This window comes from Pseudophryne corroboree, chromosome 3 (genome assembly GCF_028390025.1).
Source record: "Pseudophryne corroboree isolate aPseCor3 chromosome 3, aPseCor3.hap2, whole genome shotgun sequence".
Taxonomy (NCBI): Eukaryota; Metazoa; Chordata; class Amphibia; order Anura; family Myobatrachidae; genus Pseudophryne; species Pseudophryne corroboree.
In genome coordinates, this window is record NC_086446.1 from 611,153,350 (window position 1) to 611,180,942 (window position 27,593).

General features: G+C 43.9%; 1 protein-coding gene across 2 annotated transcripts in view; it reads left to right on the forward strand.

The window, feature by feature from the left end:
• The window catches only part of DNA2 (DNA replication helicase/nuclease 2), a 143,625-nt gene extending 116,032 nt beyond the window's left edge, over nucleotides 1-27,593 (forward strand). The window contains exons 16-21 of one of the 2 annotated variants that reach the window (XM_063961604.1): nucleotides 10,739-10,828; nucleotides 10,912-11,113; nucleotides 11,360-11,449; nucleotides 11,830-12,012; nucleotides 12,134-12,279; nucleotides 26,996-27,139. In XM_063961604.1, coding sequence (XP_063817674.1) covers nucleotides 10,739-10,828; nucleotides 10,912-11,113; nucleotides 11,360-11,449; nucleotides 11,830-12,012; nucleotides 12,134-12,279; nucleotides 26,996-27,041 — 757 coding nt within the window. In that variant the 3' untranslated portion in view covers nucleotides 27,042-27,139. Of the gene's footprint in view, nucleotides 1-10,738; nucleotides 10,829-10,911; nucleotides 11,114-11,359; nucleotides 11,450-11,829; nucleotides 12,013-12,133; nucleotides 12,280-26,995 lie in introns of both variants that reach the window. The other variant, XM_063961603.1, reaches the window with a different exon arrangement.

Consider the following 27,593-nt stretch of genomic DNA (forward strand, 5'->3'; position numbering starts at 1 on the left):
GGTGGCTTCTTACGAAGCGATTCCATTCGGCAGATTCCACACTCGAACTTTTCAGTGGGATCTGCTGGACAAATGGTCCGGATCGCATCTGCAGATGCATCAGCGGATAACTTTGTCTCCACGGACAAGGGTGTCTCTTCTGTGGTGGTTGCAGAGTGCTCATCTGTTAGAGGGCCGCAGATTCGACATACAGGACTGGGTCCTGGTGACCACGGATGCCAGTCTGAGAGGCTGGGGAGCGGTCACACAGGGAAGAAACTTCCAGGGAGTGTGGTCAAGCCTGGAGATGTCTCTTCACATAAATATACTGGAGCTAAGAGCGATTTACAATGCTCTAAGCCTGGCAAAACCCCTGTTTCAGGGTCAGCCGGTGTTGATCCAGTCGGACAACATCACGGCAGTCGCCCACGTAAACAGACAGGGCGGCACAAGAAGCAGGAGGGCAATGGCAGAAGCTGCAAGGATTCTTCGCTGGGCGGAAGATCATGCGATAGCACTGTCAGCAGTGTTCATTCCGGGAGTGGACAACTGGGAAGCGGACTTCCTCAGCAGACACGATCTACACCCGGGAGAGTGGGGACTTCATCCAGAAGTCTTCCACATGATTGTGAACCGTTGGGAAAAACCAAAGGTGGATATGATGGCGTCCCGCCTCAACAAAAAACTGGACAGATATTGCGCCAGGTCAAGAGACCCTCAGGCAATAGCTGTGGACGCTCTGGTAACACCGTGGGTGTTCCAGTCAGTGTATGTGTTTCCTCCTCTGCCTCTCATACCAAAAGTACTGAGAATTATACGGCAAAGGGGAGTAAGAACGATACTCGTGGCTCCGGATTGGCCAAGAAGAACTTGGTACCCGGAACTTCAGGAGATGCTCACGGAAGATCCGTGGCCTCTACCTCTAAGACGGGACCTGCTTCAGCAGGGACCGTGTCTATTCCAAGACTTACCGCGGCTGCGTTTGACGGCATGGCGGTTGAACGCCGAATTCTAAGGGAAAAAGGCATTCCGGAAGAGGTCATCCCTACCCTGGTAAAAGCCAGGAAGGAGGTGACTGCACAACATTATCACCGCATTTGGAGAAAATATGTTGCGTGGTGTGAGGCCAGGAAGGCCCCGACGGAGGAATTTCAACTGGGTCGATTCCTACATTTCCTGCAAACAGGATTGTCTATGGGCCTCAAATTAGGGTCCATTAAGGTTCAAATTTCGGCCCTGTCGATTTTCTTCCAGAAAGAATTGGCTTCAGTTCCTGAAGTCCAGACTTTTGTAAAAGGAGTACTACATATACAGCCCCCGGTTGTGCCCCCAGTGGCTCCGTGGGATCTTAATGTAGTTTTGGATTTTCTCAAATCCCATTGGTTTGAGCCACTCAAATCGGTGGATTTGAAATATCTTACATGGAAAGTAACCATGCTACTGGCCCTGGCTTCAGCCAGGAGAGTGTCAGAATTGGCGGCTTTATCGTATAAAAGCCCATATCTGATTTTCCATTCGGACAGGGCAGAACTGCGGACGCGTCCTCAGTTTCTGCCTAAGGTGGTTTCAGCGTTTCACCTGAACCAGCCTATTGTGGTGCCTGCGGCTACTAGCGATTTGGAGGATTCCAAGTTGCTGGACGTTGTCAGGGCATTGAAAATATATATTTCAAGGACGGCTGGAGTCAGAAAATCTGACTCGCTGTTTATACTGTATGCACCCAACAAGCTGGGTGCTCCTGCTTCTAAGCAGACGATTGCTCGTTGGATTTGTAGCACAATTCAACTTGCACATTCTGTGGCAGGCCTGCCACAGCCTAAATCTATCAAGGCCCATTCCACAAGGAAGGTGGGCTCATCTTGGGCGGCTGCCCGAGGGGTCTCGGCATTACAACTCTGCCGAGCAGCTACGTGGTCGGGGGAGAACACGTTTGTAAAATTCTACAAATTTGATACCCTGGCTAAGGAGGACCTGGAGTTCTCTCATTCGGTGCTGCAGAGTCATCCGCACTCTCCCGCCCGTTTGGGAGCTTTGGTATAATCCCCATGGTCCTGACGGAGTCCCAGCATCCACTAGGACGTCAGAGAAAATAAGATTTTACTTACCGATAAATCTATTTCTCGTAGTCCGTAGTGGATGCTGGGCGCCCATCCCAAGTGCGGATTGTCTGCAATACTTGTACATAGTTATTGTTACAAAAAAATCGGGTTGTTATTGTTGTGAGCCGTCTGTTCAGAGGCTCCTACGTTTGTCATACTGTTAACTGGGTTCAGATCACAAGTTGTACGGTGTGATTGGTGTGGCTGGTATGAGTCTTACCCAGGATTCAAAATCCTTCCTTATTGTGTACGCTCGTCCGGGCACAGTATCCTAACTGAGGCTTGGAGGAGGGTCATAGGGGGAGGAGCCAGTGCACACCACCTAGTCCTAAAGCTTTTATTTTTGTGCCCTGTCTCCTGCGGAGCCGCTAATCCCCATGGTCCTGACGGAGTCCCAGCATCCACTATGGACTACGAGAAATAGATTTATCGGTAAGTAAAATCTTATTTTTTCTTTTCAACCTTTTGCGTCTTTTAACAAATTTGTTTATATAATGTTAGCTAATAGAGGGGTGGGGTGCTCAAAGGAGCTTGGCTGCACAGTATGGAGCAAAAATTACTTGTTTCTTCCCTGCCTGTCATATGTCAGTATGTCATAAGCTGTACCTGTTGGAAGGGGCTGGGATGGGCTGATGCGTCTGGAACAGTGATCAGAGGAACATACAAAGACCTTCAAAGTGATGGGGGTATAAGGCTTGAGGTGGGAAATAGACTTTGTAGTCACTGACTTGCTCTGGTTCTTGCCTGTAATGTGGGTATATGGTGCTGGAGACTCTGCAAGGTTCTTCATGGGTACACTGTGGGTGATTGGGTTATGTCAATGAATACGGCTTGGCCAATACAATGGTTGGGTGTAAGTTACATATTGTAATATTTGATGGAGAGCATGTATACATAAGCGCATGGGTGAGCACACATCTGTAGTTCCACCTTCAGTGCAAAACTGCTTAAACTATATATAATAAATGTGTATATTGTTAGATTATCACGCAGAAAAGCCAAAAAACAAAATGCGTGTTTTAATAAACAGCTTGCAGGTGTGATCAACTACAAAGACAATCTAAACTTATGTAATGGTTGTGTCTGTACATAGAAATGTTTTGAGAGATATGTACTTCTTGGGACTGGGTATGAACTATGGAAACAAAAAAGTTCTTTGGAATTTTTGTCTGTCTGTTCCGGCATCACGTATAAACTACTGGATGACTTTGGGTTGCGTTTTTCCGATTGTATAGCTTATACGCCTTATGCTGTCATGCCAATAACTGACAGTGTTTATGGGAAAAGTAGTTTTTGTTCAGAGATGAGATTCTTTTAGTAATTTACATCACATGTTAAGAGTGATCAAAGATCAAGATATAGAAAAGGTAATGGTTTGAAATGCAAAGGAAATGTAACGATACAGGTTCTTGAGACTGGTTCCTCATAGATGTTACTGCTGCAACACCTGATAAGGGACTTACTGTATTCGTATAGAATGAAGTGTGTGAGCAGTTGGGTGTTCACATATATAAGGTAGGAGGGAGCGGATATAGTGGGCAGATTTGAGATTGGAGCTGTAGGAGGGAATGGGGCTATTTGAGGGCTTTATTAGTGGGGGTGAGGTTGGCAGCTCTGTGGGGGCTGGGGATGGCATTCTGCTTCATGTGCTGATGCGGAACCGCAAGAGATAAGTGGGATGGGCAGCAGCATTATGGATAGATTTCAGTTGCGAGAGAGGAAGGCCACAGAGCAGGAGATTGCAGTAGTTTATGTGGGAAATGACAAGTGCAGTCATTTTATTTATTTATTAACAGTTTCTTATATAGCGCAGCATATTCCGTTGCGCTTTACAATTAGAACAACAGTAATAGAACAAAACTGGGTAAAAACAAACAGATATAGAGGTAGGAAGGCCCTGCTCGCAAGTTTACAATCTATAGGGTTTGAGATTTGTTGTCATAAATGATGACATAGGATCTGATTCTAGAGATATTGCAACGATGGAAACAGCGACACTGTGAGAGACTTAATGTGGACAGTTGTTTGATGACAGACATTACTTTTTGTATTTTATATGTACATGAATGTAGCAGAGTACTGCCAACATCTTTTGTTACATATCTAAAAATGCCAGATTGATACATACAGTGCACAATAGCAGCAGTTGGTGCTGTCTGTCACAGCTGGATAAACTGAACCTTTTAGCTGTTTTTGTAGATTTCTTTGGCACATAATCTGTTTTCTCTATGGTGATATAACCACTTGGTTGTATAAGCGTTTTTTCTTTCTTTCTTTTTTTCCCTCTCTCTAGAAGGCTAAAGTTTTCAATTACAGCACTAGTGACACCTGCAGGCTATGCGATGCTGTGCACTGCCTCCATGAAATAAAGCATTTACAGAGTAACAATATGCTACTGTATTAATACTGGCATGTTACGCTAGCTTGGAGCATTTCATGTCACAGGTGCAGAAAGTGGAACCGTTACTTTGCACTCATCACCATATTCACACAGTGTAGCGATAGATGTTTTGTGACCTGAGCCATTACAGTTCATCAGGAACCAGAGCTGCTGGATTACATTTTGGAGGCAGCTGTCTGGTGGTGCTATCTCTGAGGCATAGCGTTCTCTGTAAGCTCTCATGTGCAGGACACCCTCTCCCCTGTCTCACACAGGTACATGTTCTGCTTTGTGTATGGCTTGTTCTGCCTCCTGCAATCAGAGGTTTTTGGTGCTTCCCAAACAAAAGCGATGAGCCACTGGTCCTAGTAATTTGCAGCCTCGTAATCCTTGTCCACATGATAGCTGCTTCTATTATGTACTGAGCATGACTGTGCTATTTATAGAGTATATTGTTCTGTGAGTGTTATTTTACTACATTTTGTATGTTGTACTTGGATAGTGGTTATCACATGAGTGTTTCTTTTTCATCCACTAGGGGGCACTGGAGTACTCTTGGGATATGGACGGCCTCCGCAGGAACAGGGCACTGAATATTCAAATTTAGAACTCCCCACCCCTCCATATCCGAGAGTACCTCAGTGTTTTTTCTGTGCTCATCGGAGCAACAAGGCTGGTGTGGGGCTGCCACACCTTGTGAATATTTTTTGATTTTAATTTTTCATTTTTATTTTTTACAACTTAAGCACATCCCTTCCCAGTTTCTGTAAAAACATGGGTCCGGGATAGTGCCGCTGCACGGAGCAGCGCATGGCGTGTCGGTCCTCGCAAAGAGCACCCTCACAGCCACACGCAGCTCACAAGCCTGCTGCTACAGCTGGACGGAGCTTACAGATAGAAGCCCCGTCACAGCCATCGCTTCTGGAGCAGGTATGCTGGGGGGACGGGGCGGTCAGCGCACGTTGCCGCCCCGCTGTGTGGGGACACTGTCAGAGCCGGCACCGCTGCACCCGCCTCTCCTAACTGGCCGCCCCGGCAACCGCTCCGATCAGCGCCGCGCTCCTCCGCCGCTAAGACCCCGCCGGCCGGCGCTCACACCGGCCGCCGCTGCAGGACCGCTCTCCATTACAGCGCTCCCCGGCTCCCTGCACCCGATCGCGGACCCGCTCCCCGGTAACTCCCGCTCAGACAGCGGTACACGGGCCACAGGGGAGGGAGCAGAAGGGGGGGAAGGATACTCTTTAGCGGGGGGCTGCAAAAGGGGGTGACAGCATTAATGACATAGGCTGTTAAGCCTATATTACCGGGTTTGCTGCACTTGTTCAATATACCCTGCGCTGTGAGGCATGGCAGCCATTTTAACCATTCTTCCTGATGTGATTTCAGAACGTTCCTGTCCTACATCTCTACTCCACCGGAGGCGCAGGGGTGTTAGTGGAAATTTGGGATCAGGTTTCATATAGTAATGGCCACGTGCACTGCTCTTGGCCAGATATATATATATATATATATATATATATATATATATATAGACACACCTTAGTACTATTTTACTGAGTCGTGCAAGTTGTCTGTCTTTGTGTATTGTAATGTATTGTATTGTCTGTCTGCATAATGAGTAAGGCACCAGCAAAACCAAAAAAGCAGTTTCCCTGCCATGTCTGTAACAATACCACATGTACAGTATGTTTTGTGGATTCAGCTACGAATACAATTTCTGCTCCGGTTTCATCCCCGGACCCGCCATGGGCTGCGCTAGCGGATGTCATGGCTGGATTGCAATCAGAATTGGCCGCCGCTCGACAGGAGCTGGAAGCGGCAAGATCTGAGTCTAGGGTGAGACCGCTAGAACTACCGGAGGGGTCTCGGCCTTGCCAAAAATCCAAGTCCATTTTGGGTAGTAGGGATAAATTTCATTTGTCTTATGATTTACCAGTTTCTGCTATGCTGCATTCTGACGATTCTAGGCCAGACCTCAGTGCGCAAGACAGCAGTCAGATAGTGAAGATTTTGCCAGCCCAGGTGTTGATAATCTCATCCGAGCGGTGCATCAGTCTCTGAAGTTTACGGAAACTGAGGAGCCTCTGACAACTAATGAAGTCGTCTTTGCTAAACGGCAGAGGACTCTCAGATGTGTTTTCCTGTTTCGGGATCTCTTAATAAGATGTTACTGGAAACGCGACAGAATCCGGATAAACGGTTTTCTATACCACGCACTAGTTACCCGTTTCCAGAGGCTGTGACGGCTACATGGGATAATCCGCCATTGGTGGATTCATCTGTGTCTAAACTTACTCAGAAATTAACCATACCAGTACCAACGATACTACGCTTAAAGACCCTTCAGACAGTAAAATAGAAGCTATGCTAAAATCCATGTATATAGCAGCAGGAGTGTTGCTTAGACCTGGGTTGGTTGGCATTTGGGTTACTAAGGCGCTGATGGTATGGATAACAGAACTCAAGTCTGCCCTACATGGATCACCTTATACTTCTCGCTGATCAAATCTGGGAAGCTGCTGATTATCTATGTACAGCTTCTACTGACGTCTGACAGCTCACTTCTCGCCTTTCATCGTCGCTAGTTACAGCACGACGAGCACTCTGGCTGCGCTCTTGGCAAGCGGAGGCGGAGGTCAAAAGAGGTATAGAGGCGTTATCTTCTGGTGGTGAGAAGTTGTTTGGTCCTGAATTGGACAAATGGATTGCTGAGGCCATGGGAGGTAAGTCGGTTTTCTTACCATTGCCTCCAACTGTACCTAGACGGAAATACTTGGGCCCGGCGTTCAAATCCTTTCGGCCTCAGCCCTTTCGAGGCCGTGGTAGAGGACCAGCCATGCCCGGTAGACGAGGTCTAGGGCGTGGTTTCCAACAAACCGAAGCCAGTCGTCAAGGCGCTAAGGTCACCGACAAGCCAGTGGCATGACGGACTCCCAGCCCATCTTGGATCTCCACTTGTGGGAGCACGCTTTCAGACGTTCCATTTGGCGTGGTTCCAGACGTCCACAGATGGGTGGATCCGCAATTTAGTGTTTAAAGGTTACAAGATAGAGTTCGACTGTCTCCCGCCACTGCGGTTTTTCAAGACCGGACTGCCTGTGTCGGACGACAAGAGGGCGGTTCTGCAAATTGCCATTCCGTCCCTGCTGGAGTCAGCAGTTTTGATTCCGGTCCCTGTACACCAACAAGGTCAGGGTTATTATTCCAGTCTGTTTGTAGGTACCAAAGCCGGATGGCTCGGTCAGGCCAATATTGAACTTGAAGGGCCTTAATCAGTACGTCACTTACTACAGCTTCAAGATGGAATCTCTGCGGTCAGTAATTGCAGGTTTAGAGCCACAGGTATTCATGATTGCGCTGGATCTCAAGGATGCGTACTTACACATTCCGATTTGGCCACCTCATCAGAGGTTCTTGCGGTTTGCAATACGGCAAAACCATTACCAGTTTCAGGCTCTACCGTTTGGCCTCTCGTCAGCGCCTCGGGTATTCACCAAACATCTCAGATCCCTGGTAGGGATAATAGTTCCGTACTTGGACGATCTGCTCATCAAAGCTCGGTCTCAACAGATGTTCGTCCTACATGCGTTGCTGACGTACGATGTACTAGTTCAGCACGGTTGGATTGTCAACTTCAAGACATCACATCTGATTCCGTCTCACCGACTGCAATTCCTAGGTATAACCCTCCATGCGGTAAATCTGAGAATTTACCTACCAGAACAGAAAGTACAGATCATTCGTCATCTGGTAGGATTAGTGCTCAAGCCACGCACAGTCTCGGTACATTTTGTGCATTCGCCTCTTAGGCATAATGGTGGCGGCTTTCGAAGCGCTTCAGTTCGGAAGATTTCACTCACGTCCTTTTCAACTGGATGTGCTCGCACAGTGGTCGGGCTCGCATCTGCGGATTCACCACAGGGTGCGGTTGTCGCCACGGGCCAGAGTCTCTCTACTCTGGTGGCTCAAAGTACACAATCGATCCGTAGAGAAATGGTTCGGCGCCTGGAATTGGATAATTCTAACGACGGACGCGAGTCTCAGAGGTTGGGGAACTGTAGTTCAAAATTATCAGCTCCAGGGTCTCTGGGCGGATCACGAAAGATTGCTGTCTATAACTGTCCTGGAACTCCGGCCAATTTACAATGCGCTACGACAAGCAGTGCACATACTTCGGTCTTAGCCTGTCCAGGTGCAGTCAGACAACGCGACGGCAGTCGCGTACATCTACAAACAAGGAGGAAAGAGAAGCCGCATGGCAATGCGGGAAGTAGCTCGAATCCTCGATCGGGCCGAGCATCACCAAGTGATATTGTCGGCAGTCTTCATTCCGGGAGTGGACACCTGGGAGGAGGATTATCTCAGCCGTCGGGATTTTCATCCAGGAGAATGGGCATTGAATTCAGAGGTGTTTCACATGTTGGTCCAGAGGTTGGGTTACCCTCAAGTGGACCTGATGGCTTCTCGCCACAATCACCAAACGCCCCAGTATGTGTCCAGAACGCGAGATCCAAAGGCAGTGACGGTGGATGCTCTCACAATCGCGTGGCCGCACAGCCTCGTGTATCTGGTTCCACCGTTTCCGCTGCTCCCTCTGTTGCTAAAACGAATCAAGAGAGTCAGTCACAGTCATACTAGTGGCGCCTCATTGGCCTCGGAGAGCTTGGTTCTCGGATCTCCGCGGACTACTCGCAGACGATCCTTGGCCGCTCCCACTACGTCCGGACCGGTTACAACAGGGTCCGTTCCTTTACCCCGATTTAGCGCGGCTGCGTTTGACGGGGTGGCTGTTGAGACCGCCCTCTAAAGAAGAGGGCATTCCACATTTTGTTATACCAACCATGTTACGAGCTAGGAAGCCGGTTACGGCAGCTCATTATTACAGTATTTGGCGTGCCTATATAGGTTGGTGTGAAGCTCGGAAGTTTCCGACATCCTCTTTCAAGTTATTCCGTCTTTTGTTATTTCTACAGGCGGGGTTAGATGGAGGACTGCGTTTATCTACACTAAAAGTGCAGGTATCTGCTTTGTCAAATTACTTTCAAAGTCGATTGGCTCTATTGCCGTCTGTATACACTTTTCTGCAAGGTGTCCTCAGAGTACAGCCTCCATTCATTCCACCTACAGCGCCATGGGACTTGAATCTGGTTTTAGATTTCTTACAGTCTTCATATTTTGAACCCTTACAACAAGTGGATATTAAGTTTCTCACTTGGAAACAATTTTGCTCACCGTATTTGGTGTATCATGATGACACAGCGGAACTTCGGACGAATGCCGCTTTCTTCCAAAGGTAGTGTCATCTTTTCACATCAATCAACCAATAGTAGTTCCTGTGTTAACTGGAGATTCAGGAACTTTAGATGTGGTACGCGCACTGCGCGTTTATGTATTCCGAACGTATACTGTTTGTATACGTTGTTTGTTCTCTATGATGCTGCCAAGATGGGTTGGCCGGCTTCTACGCTGACCTTATCCAGATGGATAAAACTGACCATACGTCAGGCTTACCTTCATGCTAGGTTACAGCCGCCTACATCAGTAACAGCTCATTCCACTCATTCTGTGGGACCTTCATGGGCAGCTGGTCGTGGAGCTTCTACGACGCAGCTTTGCCGTGCGGCTACATGGTCTTCAGTGCACACGTTTGTGCGCTTTTAACAGTTTGATACGTTTGCGGCATCAGCATCTAGCTTTGGCCGCCTAGTGTTACATGTGCCAAACAACTCTCCCGCCCACGGGGGAAGCTTTGGTACGTCCCAAGAGTACTCCAGTGACCCCTAGTGGATGAAAAAGAAAATAGGATTTTGGTACTTACCAGGTAAATCCTTTTCTTTGAATCCATAGGGGGCACTGGACGCCCACCCAGAGCAGTTTTACCTAGTTGTGGTAAGTTCAGGGGATCTTATGGTAACACACTCTCACCGACTGGTTCAAATTATCAAGTGCTGGTTATGGTGTCAACTGTTTAGTTGTCAGTAACATTATGTGTTAACTTTATTGTTGTCCATTATGTTATATGTAATTCTCCATTGTCAACCTCTCTTGCTCCTGTACGGCTCAGTAAAAAACACTGAGGTACTCTGGGATATGGAGGGGTGGAGAGTTCTAAATTTGAATATTCATTGCCCTGTTCCTGCGGAGGCCGTCCATATCCCAAGAGTACTCCAGTGCCCCCTATGCATTCAAAGAAAAGGATTTACCTGGTAAGTACCAAAATCCTATTTTTCTCTTTCTATACTTGTGCTTCAGCATTGTGTTGTTCCATCTATTTTGCCAGAGAGTTGGGAATGAGTGAAAGCTTGTTCAAAAGGCTGGAGATGAACCAGGATGCTGTTGTTCAGCTGACTGTGCAGTTTCGGATGAATAGGTAACTAATAATCTGTGTTGCCATCCAAGCTGCCACACCTTGATGGTTCTATATAAATGGTCTTTTATTTCTGCCTTGTTCAGCAAGATAATGGCTCTGAGCAATAAGCTGGTATACGAAGGGCGTCTGGAGTGTGCCTCTGAGCGGGTGTCCACAGCCATTATCCAACTACCTAATCTCAAAGCTTTGACGCTGGAGTTGGAATTCAGGGAGACCGCTGAAAGTGCATGGGTCAGGGATGTTTTGGAGCCAAGTAACCCTGTCTGCTTTCTGAATACAGAGGAGGTAGGTGTCCTTACATATATCAGGAATGATGCATTACACCACAGACTCGGAATGCTTCTCACCATAGGTAGAAAGTCTCTACCTCACACACTGCTTTGTAAAACTCCCACACACAATCTCCGATGTTTACAGCAAGCTCGATCACTGAGCGTCCCTACACGCTGTCGCCAAGCACAGATTATCTGTATGCCTCTGAATATCTGTCTGTGTGATTACACAGTTCTATTTCTTCATTGTGTTTTCCAGATCCCTGCTCTTGAAACAGAAGAGAAATGTGGTGTCAGTAACTGGATTGAAGCTAAATTGGTGTTCCAATTAACCTCTCTCTTTCTAAAGGTTTGTGTGACCCAGTGCAGATTAGAACAGACCAGCAGGCAGCACGCTGGCTTTGGCCCTGTTACATGACTATTAAGTATTGCTTGGCTTTTATTGGCTGGAAAATCTACTGTGCTGATTAGTTATGTATTGCTCTTCAGATACTGTAATTCCTTCCATTGCAAATGTAAAACTGGCAGCATCAGAAAAACCTTTTCCTTCTATATGTACTTTTTATTGATAAAAATAACTGTGTACATAGTATTCAATCGCTGCACCTTGGGAAAACAAAACGTTATTGCTCCGTTATGTCTTTATTCTAACTCAGAGTGTGTTTATAATGATTGTAATCCTTTATATGTAATACCGAGTGCCTACTGGTATTTCTTTTTCTTGACCAGGCTGGATCCAAACCCTCTGACATTGGGATCATCGCTCCTTACCGCCAACAATTAAAAGTGATCTCTGGATATTTCACAAAGTTAGCATCCAGCAATGTAGAGGTTAACACCGTAGATAAATACCAAGGAAGAGATAAGAGTATTATCATTTTGTCATTTGTTAGAAGCAATATTGATGGAAAGGTATGTATTCTTTTATTCTGCTTGTCATGCGATTATTCCCGAGAACACGTATTGTCTATTTTCCTTGCTTCATGACCTAGTTTTTCATGATCCATATTATTTTAATATATTTGCTGGGCAGCTTGGAGATCTCCTGAAGGACTGGAGGAGGCTTAATGTGGCTCTCACACGAGCCAAGCACAAGCTGGTCATGATAGGCTGTGTTCCTACTCTCTCTCGCTTTGAGTCCTTGGAGAAGCTGATTTCTCACCTGAGGAGTGACAATCTCATATCCTTTTCATGGTGTTTGCCCTGCGCTAATGTGACAATACTGCTACTTACCCACAGCCAAACTCTTTATCCTTATCCGGCCACATAACTCCTGATATCAATGAGTCTTTGGCCAGCCCAGATTGGCTTCTGTGTTGTGTTTTACATGTTCAATAACTAGTTCATAATATAACTTTTGAAATGTCCATGTGGAATTAGGGATGACAGAATTAGCTATTCTAAGAGTTCTAGGGATGACAACGGTCAGGTTTTTATGTACTGGACAATCTTTTTTTCCCTTCTATCTAACGTCCTAGTGGATGCTGGGGGCTCCGTAAGGACCATGGTGAATAGACGGGCTCCGCAGGAGACATGGGCACTTTAAGAAAGAATTTAGATTCTGGTGTGCTCTGGCTCCTCCCTCTATGTCCATCCTCCAGACCTCAGTTTGAATCTGTGCCCGGACGAGCTGGGTGCTGTTCAGTGAGCTCTCCTGAGCTTGCTGTAAAAGTATTTTGTTAGGTTTTTTATTTTCAGGGAGCTCTGCTGGCAACAGACTCCCTGCATCGTGGGACAGAGGGGAGAGAAGCAGCCCTACTCTCTGAAGCTAGGTCCTGCTTCTTAGGCTACTGGACACCATTATCTCCAGAGGGATCGTACACAGGATCTCACCTTCGTCGTCCGATCCCAGAGCCGCGCCGCCGTCCCCCTCGCAGAGCCGGAAGACAGAAGCCGGGTGAGTATGAGAAGCAAGAAGACTACGAAATCGGCGGCAGAAGACTCCGTTCTTCACATGAGGTAACGCACAGCACTGCAGCTGTGCGCCATTGCTCCAAACACACCTCACATACTCCGGTCACTGTAAGGGTGCAGGGCGCAGGAAGGGGGGGGGGGGGGGGCGCCCTGGGCAGCATATGGACCTCTGTTGGCAAAAGTACTCATATATACAGTTGGGCACTGTATATATGTATGAGCCCCCGCCAAGAAAATGTATATTTAAGCGGGACAGAAGCCCGCCGTCGAGGGGGCGGGGCTTCTTCCTCAGCATTCACCTGCGCCATTTTTTTATCCACAGCTCCGCTGAGAGGAAGCTCCCCATGCTCTTCCCTGCAGATGCATGGTAGAAGAGGGTAAAAAGAGAGGGGGGGCACATAATTAGGCGCAAAAATCAATATAAACAGCAGCTACTGGGTTAACATTAAGTTACTGTGTTATTCCTGGGTTTATAGCGCTGGGGTGTGTGCTGGCATACTCTCTCTTTGTCTCTCCAAAGGGCCTTGTGGGGGAATTGTCTTCAGATGAGCATTCCCTGAGTGTGTGGTGTGTCGGTACGTGTGTGTCGACATGTCTGAGGTAAAAGGCTCCCCTAAGGAGGAGATGGAGCAGATGTGTTTGTGAGTGGTGTCTCCGTCGACAACGCCGACACCTGTTTGGATATGTGAAATTAAGTGCTAAGTTAAATTTATTGCACAAAAGATTAGAGAACAGACAGGGAATCTACCCATGTCTGTCCCTATGTCGCAGAGACCTTCAGAGTCTCTCAATGCTCACTATCCAAAATAATAGACACTGATATCGACACGGAGTCTGACTCCAGTGTCGACTACGATAATGCAAAGTTACAGCCAAAGTGGCAGGAAAGTATTCAATATATGATTATTGTAATAAAAAATGTTTTGCATATCACTGATGACTCATCTGTCACTGACACAAGGGTACACATGTTTAAGGGGAAGAAAGCGGAGGTAAATTTCCCTCCTCTCAGGAAGAAAAAGAGCGTGAATCTCCAGACAAGAGACTGCAGTTTCCCACAAAGAATTCTCAGGGAGTATCCTTTCCCTACTAGGGCCAGGATACGATGGGAATCTTCCCCTAGGGTGTCACGTTTGCCCAAATGGTAGCGCTGACTTAACAGCTATCCTCAGGGATCCTGCAGATAGCATGCAGTAAAAGTACTTTGAAGTCCATTTACACACACTCTGGTACACTACTCAGACCGGCGATTGTGTCGGCATGGTTTATAGCGCTGTAGCAGCGTGGACAGATACCTTATCAGCAGAGATTGAGACCCTAGTATGTATATATGTATGTATGTGTGTGTATATATATATATATATATATATATATATATATATATGATGCTGTCTTAGAGATATAGATATATATATATATATATATATATATATATATATATATATATAAATACCATAAGTCCGGCACTCACTGTTCAACTTCAATCAGCTTGTTCTGGTGCACAACCTCTCGCAGAGCATGCAGACATAGAACCAATGGAGGCACTCAGAAAGAAAAAGACGACACACCGCTGGATAGGTCGACGTTTCAGGGACAGATGCCTTTTATATATATATATATATATATATATATATAAAACATGCCCAAAGAGACATTAGTCTACTGGGTTCTAGAGTCAATGCTATGTCGATTTCAGCTTGACGTGTCCTGTGGAACATGCAATGGACAGGTGATGCCGACTTAAGAGGCATATGGAAGGTTTACCTTACAAGGCTGAGGATTATGTGGAGAAGGGATCTCGGACCTGGTCTCCACAGCTAGGGCTGGTAATTCTGATCTTTTGCCTTATATTCCCGCACAGCCTAGGAAAGCACGACATTATCAAATGCAGTCCTTTCGATCACAAAGAAACAAGAAAGTCCGAGGTGCGTCCTTTCTTGCCAGAGGCAGGGGCAGAGGAAAGAAGCTGCACAACACAGCTAGTTCCCAGGAACATAAGTCCTCCCCGGCCTCTACAAAATCCACCGCATGTCGCTGGGGCTCCACAGGCAGAGCTAGGCCCGGTGGGGGCACGTCTTCGAAATTTCAGCCACAAGTGGGTTCACTCCCTGTTGGATCCCTGGGCAATAGATATTGTGTCTCACAATATCGAGAGGGAAATAGTGTTAACTGCAATTTACAAATTGTATCTTCAACAAGTGGTGGTCAAGGTTCCCCTCCTTCAACAAGGAGGGGGTTATTATTCGACCATGTTGTAGTCCCGAAACCGGACGGTTCGGTCAGATCCCATATTGAATTTAAAATCCCTGAACATATACCTGAAAAGGTTCAAGTTCAAGATGGAATCGCTGAGAGCGGTCGTCGCAAGCCTGGAAGGGGGGGATTTTATGGTGCCTCTGGACATAAAGGATGCATACCTTCATGTCCCCATTTATCCACCTCATCAGGCGTACCTCAGATTGGGGGTACAGGATTGTCATTACCAATTTCAGACGTTGCCGTTGGTCTCTCCACGGCACCGAGAATATTTACCAAGGTAATGGCGGAAATGATGGTACTCCTGCGGAAGCAAGGGGTCGCAATTATCCCATACTTTGACGATCTCCTCATAAAAGCGGGATCAAGAGAGCAGTTGCTGATCAGCGTAGCACTTTCTCCGGAAGTGTAACGGCAACACGGCTGGATTCTAAATATTCCAAAGTCGCAGTTGGTTCCTACGGCTCGTCTGCCTTTCCTAGGCATGATTCTAGACACAGACCAGAAAAGGGTTCATCTCCCGATAGAAGAAGCTCATGACACTGGTCAGGAACCTATTAAAACCAAAACAGGTGTCAGTGCATCACTGCACTCGAGTCCTGGGAAGGATGGTGGCATCATACGAGGCCATTCCCTTAGGCAGGTTCCATGCGAGGACCTTTCAATGGGACTTACTGGACAAGTGGTCCGGATCACATCTTCAGATGCATCGGTTAATCACCCTATCCCCCAGGGCCAGGGTGTGTCTCCTGTGGTGGCTGCAGAGTGCTCACCTTCTCGAGGGCAGCAGATTCGGCATTCAGGACTGGGTCCTGGTGACCACGGATGCAAGCCTCCGAGGGTGGGGAGCAGTCACACAGGGAAGAACTTTCCAAGGTCTGTGGTCAAGTCAGGAGACTTGCCTTCACATCAACATCCTGGAACTAAGGGCCGTATATAACGCCCTACGTCAAGCGGAGACCCTACTTCGCGACCAACCGGTTCTGATTCAGTCAGACACCATCACCGCAATGGCTCATGTAAACCGACAAGGCGGCACAAGGAGCAGGGTAGCGATGGTGGAAGCCACCAGAGTTCTTCGCTGGGCGGAAAATCACGTAAGTGCACTGTCAGCAGTGTTCATCCCGGGAGTGGACAACTGGGAAGCAGACTTCCTCAGTAGACACGACCTCCACCCGGGAGAGTAGGGACTTTATCAGGAAGTCTTCGCACAGACTGCAAGTCGGTGGGTACTGCCACAGGTGGACATGATGGCATCCCGCCTCAACAAAAAAGCTACAGAGGTATTGCGCCACCGTGGGTGTTCCAGTCGGTCTATGTATTTCCTCCTCTTCCTCTCATACCCAAGGTGCTGAGAATAATAAGAAAAAGAGTGAGAACGATACTCATTGTTCCAGATTGGCCACGAAGGACTTGGTATCCAGATCTGCAAGAAATGCTCACAGAGGACCTGTGGCCTCTTCCTCTACAGGAAACAGACAGTTGTGAGGATCCGCGACAAGAAAAAACCCTTTCTTCCTATAAATATAGTTAAAAGGTATATAAGAAGGGTTGACAAACCAATTACCTATATTTGCTGTGGAAGTCCGTCACAGGCAAAGGTTGGTGTTGCTCCCCAGAGTCAGAAAGTCAAAATAGAAAATAGAAGGAAAGAAGACTCTATTTTGGGGGCACTCTTAAAAATCCAAGACAGGTTTATTAATGTCCATAGTACTCATAAAACATAACTTTTACTTTGTATCATTTAAAAGATGAAAATATAACAAACATAATATTTAGAAATACACACTAATCTAAAAATTATTAATACACCATAGCTATGCCTATGTGTTGATCACCAATTCATATAGGTCAGTAACTCAAAAAACCTCTGTGAATATGCCACCATAAATTATGTTGTAAACATCACAAATTGAGGCTGCATCCAAGATTATTGTGATAAGGGTATATTCCACACTATACCAAAAAGTGGGTTGATTTTTTCGTCTCAGTAAACACAAAATTTTCTTATATATATATATATCTCTCCCTCTGCAAACAGTTTTATTAACCGAGTTCAGCACATTTATTAACTAGCTCAAACAATGATAACAATCAGGGAAAAATTCTGGTCCCTAATTCCCCAAACAATTGCAATCAAACAATTAATCAATTAGTATCTTTGTAAGATTCATTTCAATAATTGCATTGAATAAAGATAAAAAATGATGAAAGATCAGCCACTCATAACCATTTACTTCTGCTGTCTATCCGTCATGAATTAGGACAAGATAGTCGACACAGCGGCCGGTAGATGAGAGAGCAGCGGTTAGAGTTTCTAGCTGATTTGAAGAAAGATAGAGACCGTACTGCTTTTCCCGTTAGAATGATTCACAGTGTCCTGATATCAAAAGACATTGCAGAACACTATGTCATAATTCAGGAATGAGTGTTAGCCGAAAGAGTGTTAAATCACAGTGATTGCTGATTGATGTATGATATTAATTAGGTCCACTGATTGGCATGCTCAGCATGAGCATTTCTTACCATAACATTACAGCACAGAATAAAGCCCTTGGTACACAAATCAAAATCTTCATCAATCACTAGAGAGAAGCTGCCTAAGTCTCAATAAGTTATTTAATTGTTTAAATGGAACCAATTAGGGTAAATCATATCATTTTAGTTAGTTTATTGCTTACAATTTTGTTGCAGTTTTTTATCATAATGATTGTATCAAATCTAGATACAAAGTTTTTAAACTGTCATAAAGATTTGTTTGTAGGAACTCGTATATAATAAGAGTATAGACAAATAGTTACAGTAAACCTGACCTCTCCTTAACAGCTACTTTCCCGTCATGAATTAAGGTCCCTGGACCGATACAGCGGACGGTGAATGAGTGTATAGGGGTGGACCAGGTTTTGTCTGCAGAAAGAAGATAACAGTGGCCGTACTGCTGTCCACGTTAGTGCGGTTGCAGCTCCCTGATATCAGAAGACATTGCAGGGACGCTGCATCGCAATCGTGGATGAGAGCTGGCCGAAGTGTTTACCGTATATGTAATTAGGACGAACGGTCCCCGGTGGAACAGAGGGTTTTACTTGAGCCAGTAGTTGTACAGATCTTTGTGGCGGAATTGCCGTGTTTCAATTCTTACGGCAGAATTGCCGTTATGATGACGCGTTTCACCCGTAGGGCTTGCTCACATCACTGCACCATCTGACACCTGTTTTCTGGAGTGAAATAACAGCCCTTATATTGACTGGTTCCTCCTATTATAATCAGAGTGAATTGATTGACATTAGTTTCAACCAGTGCAATTTGCGGGGGAGGTGATGAATACATGTTGTTTGATTCTCACAGCTTGTCCATCAAGATTAGGCAGCTTACACCTGTAGTAAGGGATCAGGATTAACCCCATAAAAGACAACTTAAATGCTAATTGCCAGTTTAAAATCTCTCTATTATAGGGATTTTGGATTAGACTGCCAAATTTTAATAAGTAGAACCATAACACATATCAGATATTAGCTATTAATAAACAAAATCTGTTATAAATATCATATGTGCAATAGTTATTTATTGAAATGTCTCATTACCAGTAATCATACTGAAAGACAACTGCTGAAAAGGGTAGAAATAATAAAACATCCTTTGATATTAATTAAATGCCATTATCTAAAAATTGACTCAAATCAAACAGTTGTTATATGCACATCTAACATCATTTTATACTTGCAACAATATGGCCATTCCCGACCAATAGGATATAATTAAAAGATGATTGTTATTGTTATTAATAACAATTATGTTCTTAGCAGCCACTAATACGTGTCCCGCAACTGAGTACAGGTTGAGTAACTTAAAATTAATTAAGCCTTATTTAGTAGAGTTTAAATTTAATTTTGTGCTTAACATAATGAAAACAGTTCCAATGCAACATTTCAGATACATGTAATTATTTATGTCCGCTTGTGTGTGCGCGTGTGCGTGCGCGCATGGACTGCATCACCACATTTGAACATTGTGTGTAGCCGCACATCAACTCATAGCACAAATAGTTATATAGGTAAATGCTAACGGATAAGAAAAACCACTTCAGAGACCTTATGGAATATTATTTTTCACTAGCTAGGATCAAAAACTGCTATGCATATATACCTCCAATCTAGATATGAATATAGATGTAGGTCACAATTAGTATGTTCTTAGAGGGAGGGATAGTGGGAAGAAGCACATCAATATGAAAGCAGCAAAAACAGCAAGACCACAAAAATAGTCCAGAGAAACGTCAACTAAATCAATCAAAATGTGATTGATAAAGAGTTTCTATGTGTTCTAAAAAACTGCCCTCACTGGGGATTTTTATTTTGTATTACAATAATAATTTTTATTTCAGTGTCTAAGCACTGTCCACTTATTTGCGCATTATGAATACATAACAAAGAAAGGGTAGATCAATAAGGGATGATGTTCTAGGTGATATCAAAACAGGCCAGGTCAGATACTCATTAGTGGGACATGTTGCTCAAGATTATTCAAATAAACGCACTATAGTTTATGTAGTCATTCAAACCTTCAGGTGTCAAAGCACCCAATTTGAAAGTCCAAAAGCTTTCTCGCTTCAACAATTCATTGGTCAGATCTCCACCCCTAATGCCAAGTTGTATCCTCTCTAGACCAAAGGCCTTAAAATTCCTGAGATCTCCTTTATGTGTATGATGGAAATGTCTAGCCACCGTGGTGAGTTGCCTGCCCCTACTTATATCTAGAGCGGCATTCCTAATGGTACCGACATGTTCCAGGATACGCTGTTTCACCATCCTCGTGGTCATACCCACGTATCGCATACCACATTCACAGGAAATACAATAAACTACTCCAGTTGTACGGCAATTGATGTAAGCCCTAATCTTATTATTGTTGCCATATTTATCCACCACTTCTTTTGTTCTAGACATGTATTGACAAGCCTTACATGCACCACAGGGAAAAGATCCAGCTATCGTCGGTGGTTTAGGAGCTGTGCGTACAAAGTGGCTTTTTACTAGATGATCTCGTAAATTAGGGGCACGTCGCCAACTCATTGATACATTGTCACCAACATATTTTGACAAATCTTTGTCCGATGATAGTATATGCCAGTGTTTTTGGATACATTTTTTGATCTGATCCCAACCCTGGCTGAAACTCATAACAAATCTCAATTTTTCATCCTTATTAGTCGAAGAATCCTTCTGTTTGAAAATGAGTGCTTCTCTGTTGGTTTCATTTAGCGATTTCTTAGCCCTTTTTATCGACCTGTGACTGTACCCCCTTTCTCTTAGTCTGTTGGTTAATTCCTCACTTTGTTGTTTGAATACAATACTTTCAGAGCAATTCCTCCTCAGTCTTAGGAACTCTCCCTTAGGTATATTTTCCACTGTAGGTGGAAAATGATGGCTGGTTTGATGTAACAATGTATTCGTAGCTGTAGTTTTCCTAAAAAGTTTGGTTTCCAACCTATTTTGTGGACCTTTGTATATTTTGACATCCAAAAATGAGATTTCAGTGCTGCTGATTTCTGAAGTTAGTCTTAAATTAAGGCAATTGGTGTTTAATACCTTAATGAAATCCAACAATAGATCCATTCCTCCATTCCAGATCATGAAGATGTCATCGATATAGCGATACCACATTGATATATGTTGGGTATAGATTTCATTGCTATCACAAAAAACATGCTCACGCTCCCACCATCCCAAAAAGAGATTTGCGTAAGTTGGGGCGCATGCTGCCCCCATAGCAGTCCCCCTTACTTGTAGGAAGAATTTACCGTCAAAGGTAAAGAAATTATTGTTCAATACAAAATCCAATAGGTCAATTAGGAATTCCTGAAATGCATCATAGTCACCCATGCTTAGGAAATACTTGATGGCTGATATACCAGCTGCATGGTCAATACTGGTATATAATGATTCCACGTCGAGACCAACTAATAGTTGATCATCATCCAGCGTGGTCTCATCGATCTTTCTGAGGATATCCCTGGTATCCTGTATGTAGGAGGGTAATCCGAGAACAAAATTTCTCAAATGCAGGTCAATAAACCGACTTGGTTTCTCAGAGATGCTATTTACTCCCGACACAATTGGTCTGCCTGGGGGTTTGTGTGGATTCTTGTGGATCTTGGGAAGCAGATACAGTGTTGATATAGTCCATAAGGTCTCTGAAGTGGTTTTTCTTATCCGTTAGCATTTACCTATATAACTATTTGTGCTATGAGTTGATGTGCGGCTACACACAATGTTCAAATGTGGTGATGCAGTCCATGCGCGCACGCACACGCGCACACACAAGCGGACATAAATAATTACATGTATCTGAAATGTTGCATTGGAACTGTTTTCATTATGTTAAGCACAAAATTAAATTTAAACTCTACTAAATAAGGCTTAATTAATTTTAAGTTACTCAACCTGTACTCAGTTGCGGGACACGTATTAGTGGCTGCTAAGAACATAATTGTTATTAATAACAATAACAATCATCTTTTAATTATATCCTATTGGTCGGGAATGGCCATATTGTTGCAAGTATAAAATGATGTTAGATGTGCATATAACAACTGTTTGATTTGAGTCAATTTTTAGATAATGGCATTTAATTAATATCAAAGGATGTTTTATTATTTCTACCCTTTTCAGCAGTTGTCTTTCAGTATGATTACTGGTAATGAGACATTTCAATAAATAACTATTGCACATATGATATTTATAACAGATTTTGTTTATTAATAGCTAATATCTGATATGTGTTATGGTTCTACTTATTAAAATTTGGCAGTCTAATCCAAAATCCCTATAATAGAGAGATTTTAAACTGGCAATTAGCATTTAAGTTGTCTTTTATGGGGTTAATCCTGATCCCTTACTACAGGTGTAAGCTGCCTAATCTTGATGGACAAGCTGTGAGAATCAAACAACATGTATTCATCACCTCCCCCGCAAATTGCACTGGTTGAAACTAATGTCAATCAATTCACTCTGATTATAATAGGAGGAACCAGTCAATATAAGGGCTGTTATTTCACTCCAGAAAACAGGTGTCAGATGGTGCAGTGATGTGATAATTTTTACTAGATGATCTCGTAAATTAGGGGCACGTCGCCAACTCATTGATACATTGTCACCAACATATTTTGACAAATCTTTGTCCGATGATAGTATATGCCAGTGTTTTTGGATACATTTTTTGATCTGATCCCAACCCTGGCTGAAACTCATAACAAATCTCAATTTTTCATCCTTATTAGTCGAAGAATCCTTCTGTTTGAAAATGAGTGCTTCTCTGTTGGTTTCATTTAGCGATTTCTTAGCCCTTTTTATCGACCTGTGACTGTACCCCCTTTCTCTTAGTCTGTTGGTTAATTCCTCACTTTGTTGTTTGAATACAATACTTTCAGAGCAATTCCTCCTCAGTCTTAGGAACTCTCCCTTAGGTATATTTTCCACTGTAGGTGGAAAATGATGGCTGGTTTGATGTAACAATGTATTCGTAGCTGTAGTTTTCCTAAAAAGTTTGGTTTCCAACCTATTTTGTGGACCTTTGTATATTTTGACATCCAAAAATGAGATTTCAGTGCTGCTGATTTCTGAAGTTAGTCTTAAATTAAGGCAATTGGTGTTTAATACCTTAATGAAATCCAACAATAGATCCATTCCTCCATTCCAGATCATGAAGATGTCATCGATATAGCGATACCACATTGATATATGTTGGGTATAGATTTCATTGCTATCACAAAAAACATGCTCACGCTCCCACCATCCCAAAAAGAGATTTGCGTAAGTTGGGGCGCATGCTGCCCCCATAGCAGTCCCCCTTACTTGTAGGAAGAATTTACCGTCAAAGGTAGAGCAAGCCCTACGGGTGAAACGCGTCATCATAACGGCAATTCTGCCGTAAGAATTGAAACACGGCAATTCCGCCACAAAGATCTGTACAACTACTGGCTCAAGTAAAACCCTCTGTTCCACCGGGGACCGTTCGTCCTAATTACATATACGGTAAACACTTCGGCCAGCTCTCATCCACGATTGCGATGCAGCGTCCCTGCAATGTCTTCTGATATCAGGGAGCTGCAACCGCACTAACGTGGACAGCAGTACGGCCACTGTTATCTTCTTTCTGCAGACAAAACCTGGTCCACCCCTATACACTCATTCACCGTCCGCTGTATCGGTCCAGGGACCTTAATTCATGACGGGAAAGTAGCTGTTAAGGAGAGGTCAGGTTTACTGTAACTATTTGTCTATACTCTTATTATATACGAGTTCCTACAAACAAATCTTTATGACAGTTTAAAAACTTTGTATCTAGATTTGATACAATCATTATGATAAAAAACTGCAACAAAATTGTAAGCAATAAACTAACTAAAATGATATGATTTACCCTAATTGGTTCCATTTAAACAATTAAATAACTTATTGAGACTTAGGCAGCTTCTCTCTAGTGATTGATGAAGATTTTGATTTGTGTACCAAGGGCTTTATTCTGTGCTGTAATGTTATGGTAAGAAATGCTCATGCTGAGCATGCCAATCAGTGGACCTAATTAATATCATACATCAATCAGCAATCACTGTGATTTAACACTCTTTCGGCTAACACTCATTCCTGAATTATGACATAGTGTTCTGCAATGTCTTTTGATATCAGGACACTGTGAATCATTCTAACGGGAAAAGCAGTACGGTCTCTATCTTTCTTCAAATCAGCTAGAAACTCTAACCGCTGCTCTCTCATCTACCGGCCGCTGTGTCGACTATCTTGTCCTAATTCATGACGGATAGACAGCAGAAGTAAATGGTTATGAGTGGCTGATCTTTCATCATTTTTTATCTTTATTCAATGCAATTATTGAAATGAATCTTACAAAGATACTAATTGATTAATTGTTTGATTGCAATTGTTTGGGGAATTAGGGACCAGAATTTTTCCCTGATTGTTATCATTGTTTGAGCTAGTTAATAAATGTGCTGAACTCGGTTAATAAAACTGTTTGCAGAGGGAGAGATATATATATATATAAGAAAATTTTGTGTTTACTGAGACGAAAAAATCAACCCACTTTTTGGTATAGTGTGGAATATACCCTTATCACAATAATCTTGGATGCAGCCTCAATTTGTGATGTTTACAACATAATTTATGGTGGCATATTCACAGAGGTTTTTTGAGTTACTGACCTATATGAATTGGTGATCAACACATAGGCATAGCTATGGTGTATTAATAATTTTTAGATTAGTGTGTATTTCTAAATATTATGTTTGTTATATTTTCATCTTTTAAATGATACAAAGTAAAAGTTATGTTTTATGAGTACTATGGACATTAATAAACCTGTCTTGGATTTTTAAGAGTGCCCCCAAAATAGAGTCTTCTTTCCTTCTATTGCCTCTTCCTCTACGACAGGACTTGTTGCAACAAGGGCCCTGTCTGTTCCAAGACTTACCGCGGCTGCGTTTGACGGCATGGCGGTTGAACGCCGGATCCTAGCGGAGAAAGGCATTCCGGATGAGGTCATTCCTACGCTGATAAAGGCTAGGAAGGACGTGACAGCTCAACATTATCACCGTATATGGGCAAAAATATGTTGCTTGGTGTGAGGCCAGGAATGCCCCTACGGAGGAATTCCAGCTGGGTCGTTTCCTTCACTTCCTACAGTCCGGAGTGACTTTGGGCCTAAAATTGGGTTTCATTAAGGTCCAGATTTCGGCCCTATCCATTTTCTTTCAAAAGGAGTTGACTTCTCTACCTGAAGTTCAGACGTTTGTGAAGGGAGTGCTGCATATTGAGCCCCCTTTTGTGCCTCCAGTGGCACCTTGGGATCTTAACGTGGTGTTGAGTTTCCTGAAATCCCACTGGTTTGAACCATGCGGATAGAGCAGAGTTGCGGACCCGTCCACAATTCCTGCCAAAAGTGGTTTAATTTTTTCATATAAACCAACCTATTGTGGTGCCTGTGGCTACTACTGACTTGGAGGATTCCGAGTTGCTTGATGTGGTCAGGGCTTTGAAGGTTTATGTAGCCAGAACGGCTAGAGTCAGGAAAACAGACTTTGTTTATCCTGTATGCTTCCAACAAGCTTGGTGCGCCTGCTTCAAAGCAAACTATTGCTCGCTGGATCTGTAACACGATTCAGCAGGCTCATTCTGCGGCTGGATTGCCGCTGCCAAAATCAGTTAAGGCCCATTCCACTAGGAAGGTGGGCTCTTCTTGGGCGGCTGCCCGAGGGGTCTCGGCACTACAGCTGTGCCGAGCGGCTACTTGGTCAGGTTCAAACACTTTTGCAAAGTTCTACAAGTTTGATACCCTGGCTGAGGAGGACCTTGTGTTTGCTCATTCGGTGCTGCAGAGTCATCCGCACTCTCCCGCCCGTTTGGGAGCTTTGGTATAATCCCCATGATCCTTACGGAGTCCCCAGCATCCACTAGGACATTAGAGAAAATAAGATTTTACTTACCGGTAAATCTATTTCTCGTAGTCCGTAGTGGATGCTGGGCGCCCGTCCCAAGTGCGGACGACTTCTGCAATACTTGTATATAGTTATTGCTGCAATAAGGGCTATATTATTGTTGCATCAGGGTTGAACTGATGCTCTGTTGTTGTTCATACTGTTGACTGGGTAAGTTTATCACAAGTTTTACGGTGTGATTGGTGTGGCTGGTATGAATCTTGCCCTGGATTTCCAAAATCCTTTCCGTGTACTGTCAGCTCTTCCGGGCATAGTTTCTCTAACTGAGGTCTGGAGGAGGGACATAGAGGGAGGAGCCAGAGCACACCAGAATCTAAATTCTTTCTTAAAGTGCCCATGTCTCCTGCGGAGCCCGTCTATTCCCCATGGTCCTTACGGAGTCCCCAGCATCCACTACGGATTACGAGAAATAGATTTACCGGTAAGTAAAATCTTATTTTATTTTTTTGTTCACTGTATGTTCTGTGGACAGATAGTACTAGGGTTATGTTTCTTATGCTTCCCTAACTATAAGAAACTTTCTCACAGGGGACACTGGTGTAGCTACCATGGATTGTACAGTGTCAGGGACAGAACATCAAATGACAGTTTAAAATGAGCAAGGTGCTCATATCAGTAACAAAGCTTCCTTGTGTGAGAACTTCTGGGGTGCCGGAGATATTCCAGTAGTGCATTACATTACAGTGAAGATGAGCTTTGCACCACTAAATTAGTGTTACATTCTCATAGGCAGTCCATATGAAACCAGTCTTTTTACTTCGTGAATCCCCCCCATAGCCTGAGGGAACACCGGTGCACATTCAGTCCAGAGAACTGTTTGCTTTGCTCTCTATAGTGCATTGAGGTGTAAATGTATTAAAAAGCGTGAGAAAGTTGCCCATGGCAACTAATCAGCTGCCACGTATAATTTTATAGATTGCACTTAATAAATATTACTTCAAAGCTGATTGGTTGCCATGGGCAACTTCTCCACTCTTTTCACTGCTTCATACATCTCCCCCTGATTACCATGCTTCTAGCTAGCGGATAATGTAGAACAGACATTTATAGCAGACTGATGTGGTCACTAGCACATGTTTGTTTGTTTTTAATCACAAAGTATTGTTATACCGCAATGACTGAGGCTGTCTTGCTTTCCTTTATGCCTTAAGCTGAAATGAACCCATGCATTTGGTAATATCATTCAGTTATTTTACTTTTTGTTCCTTGACGCCAGAACATTTTCAATCTTCCCCCAGGAGCTCATGAACATTTCCCTATCTGAGCACAGGAGATGGAAGTTGTTCTCTGTTTCACTTTCCATTCCTGAGGGACTTATTGTGCTTAATGTGAAAGCAGCCACTGCTGCAGATGAGGATCCTGGATCCGGATGTGCTTGTACACAATTGCACCGACTAAACACTGTACATGCCTCATATTATGTACTGTTTGCTTACGTTCAGTTACATGAGCATCTTTTACACACACCTACTTCAAGTGATGATGACATGGTCTAATATTGATAAACTGTAGCAGGTTATTCCACTGGCCATTGCTCCCCCCTTCCCCCCAACTTCATGCACTGGTGGAATAATCTGGATTCCAGTTCACTACACAGCTCCTGATAATGCTGCTTACATATTCGTTTATGACTGATTTATGTTAAAATGTGATGTATCCCAGAAGGCATTGTTATTTATTACTGTTTATGCATAATCTTATCTAAGATGTTAATAAGAATTAAGCTTTGATATAGATGTAAATATTTTGTACTATTTATAAGATCTCTTAAGTAATTACATTTTTGATCAGAATAAAATATGTAACGTTTTTGCAA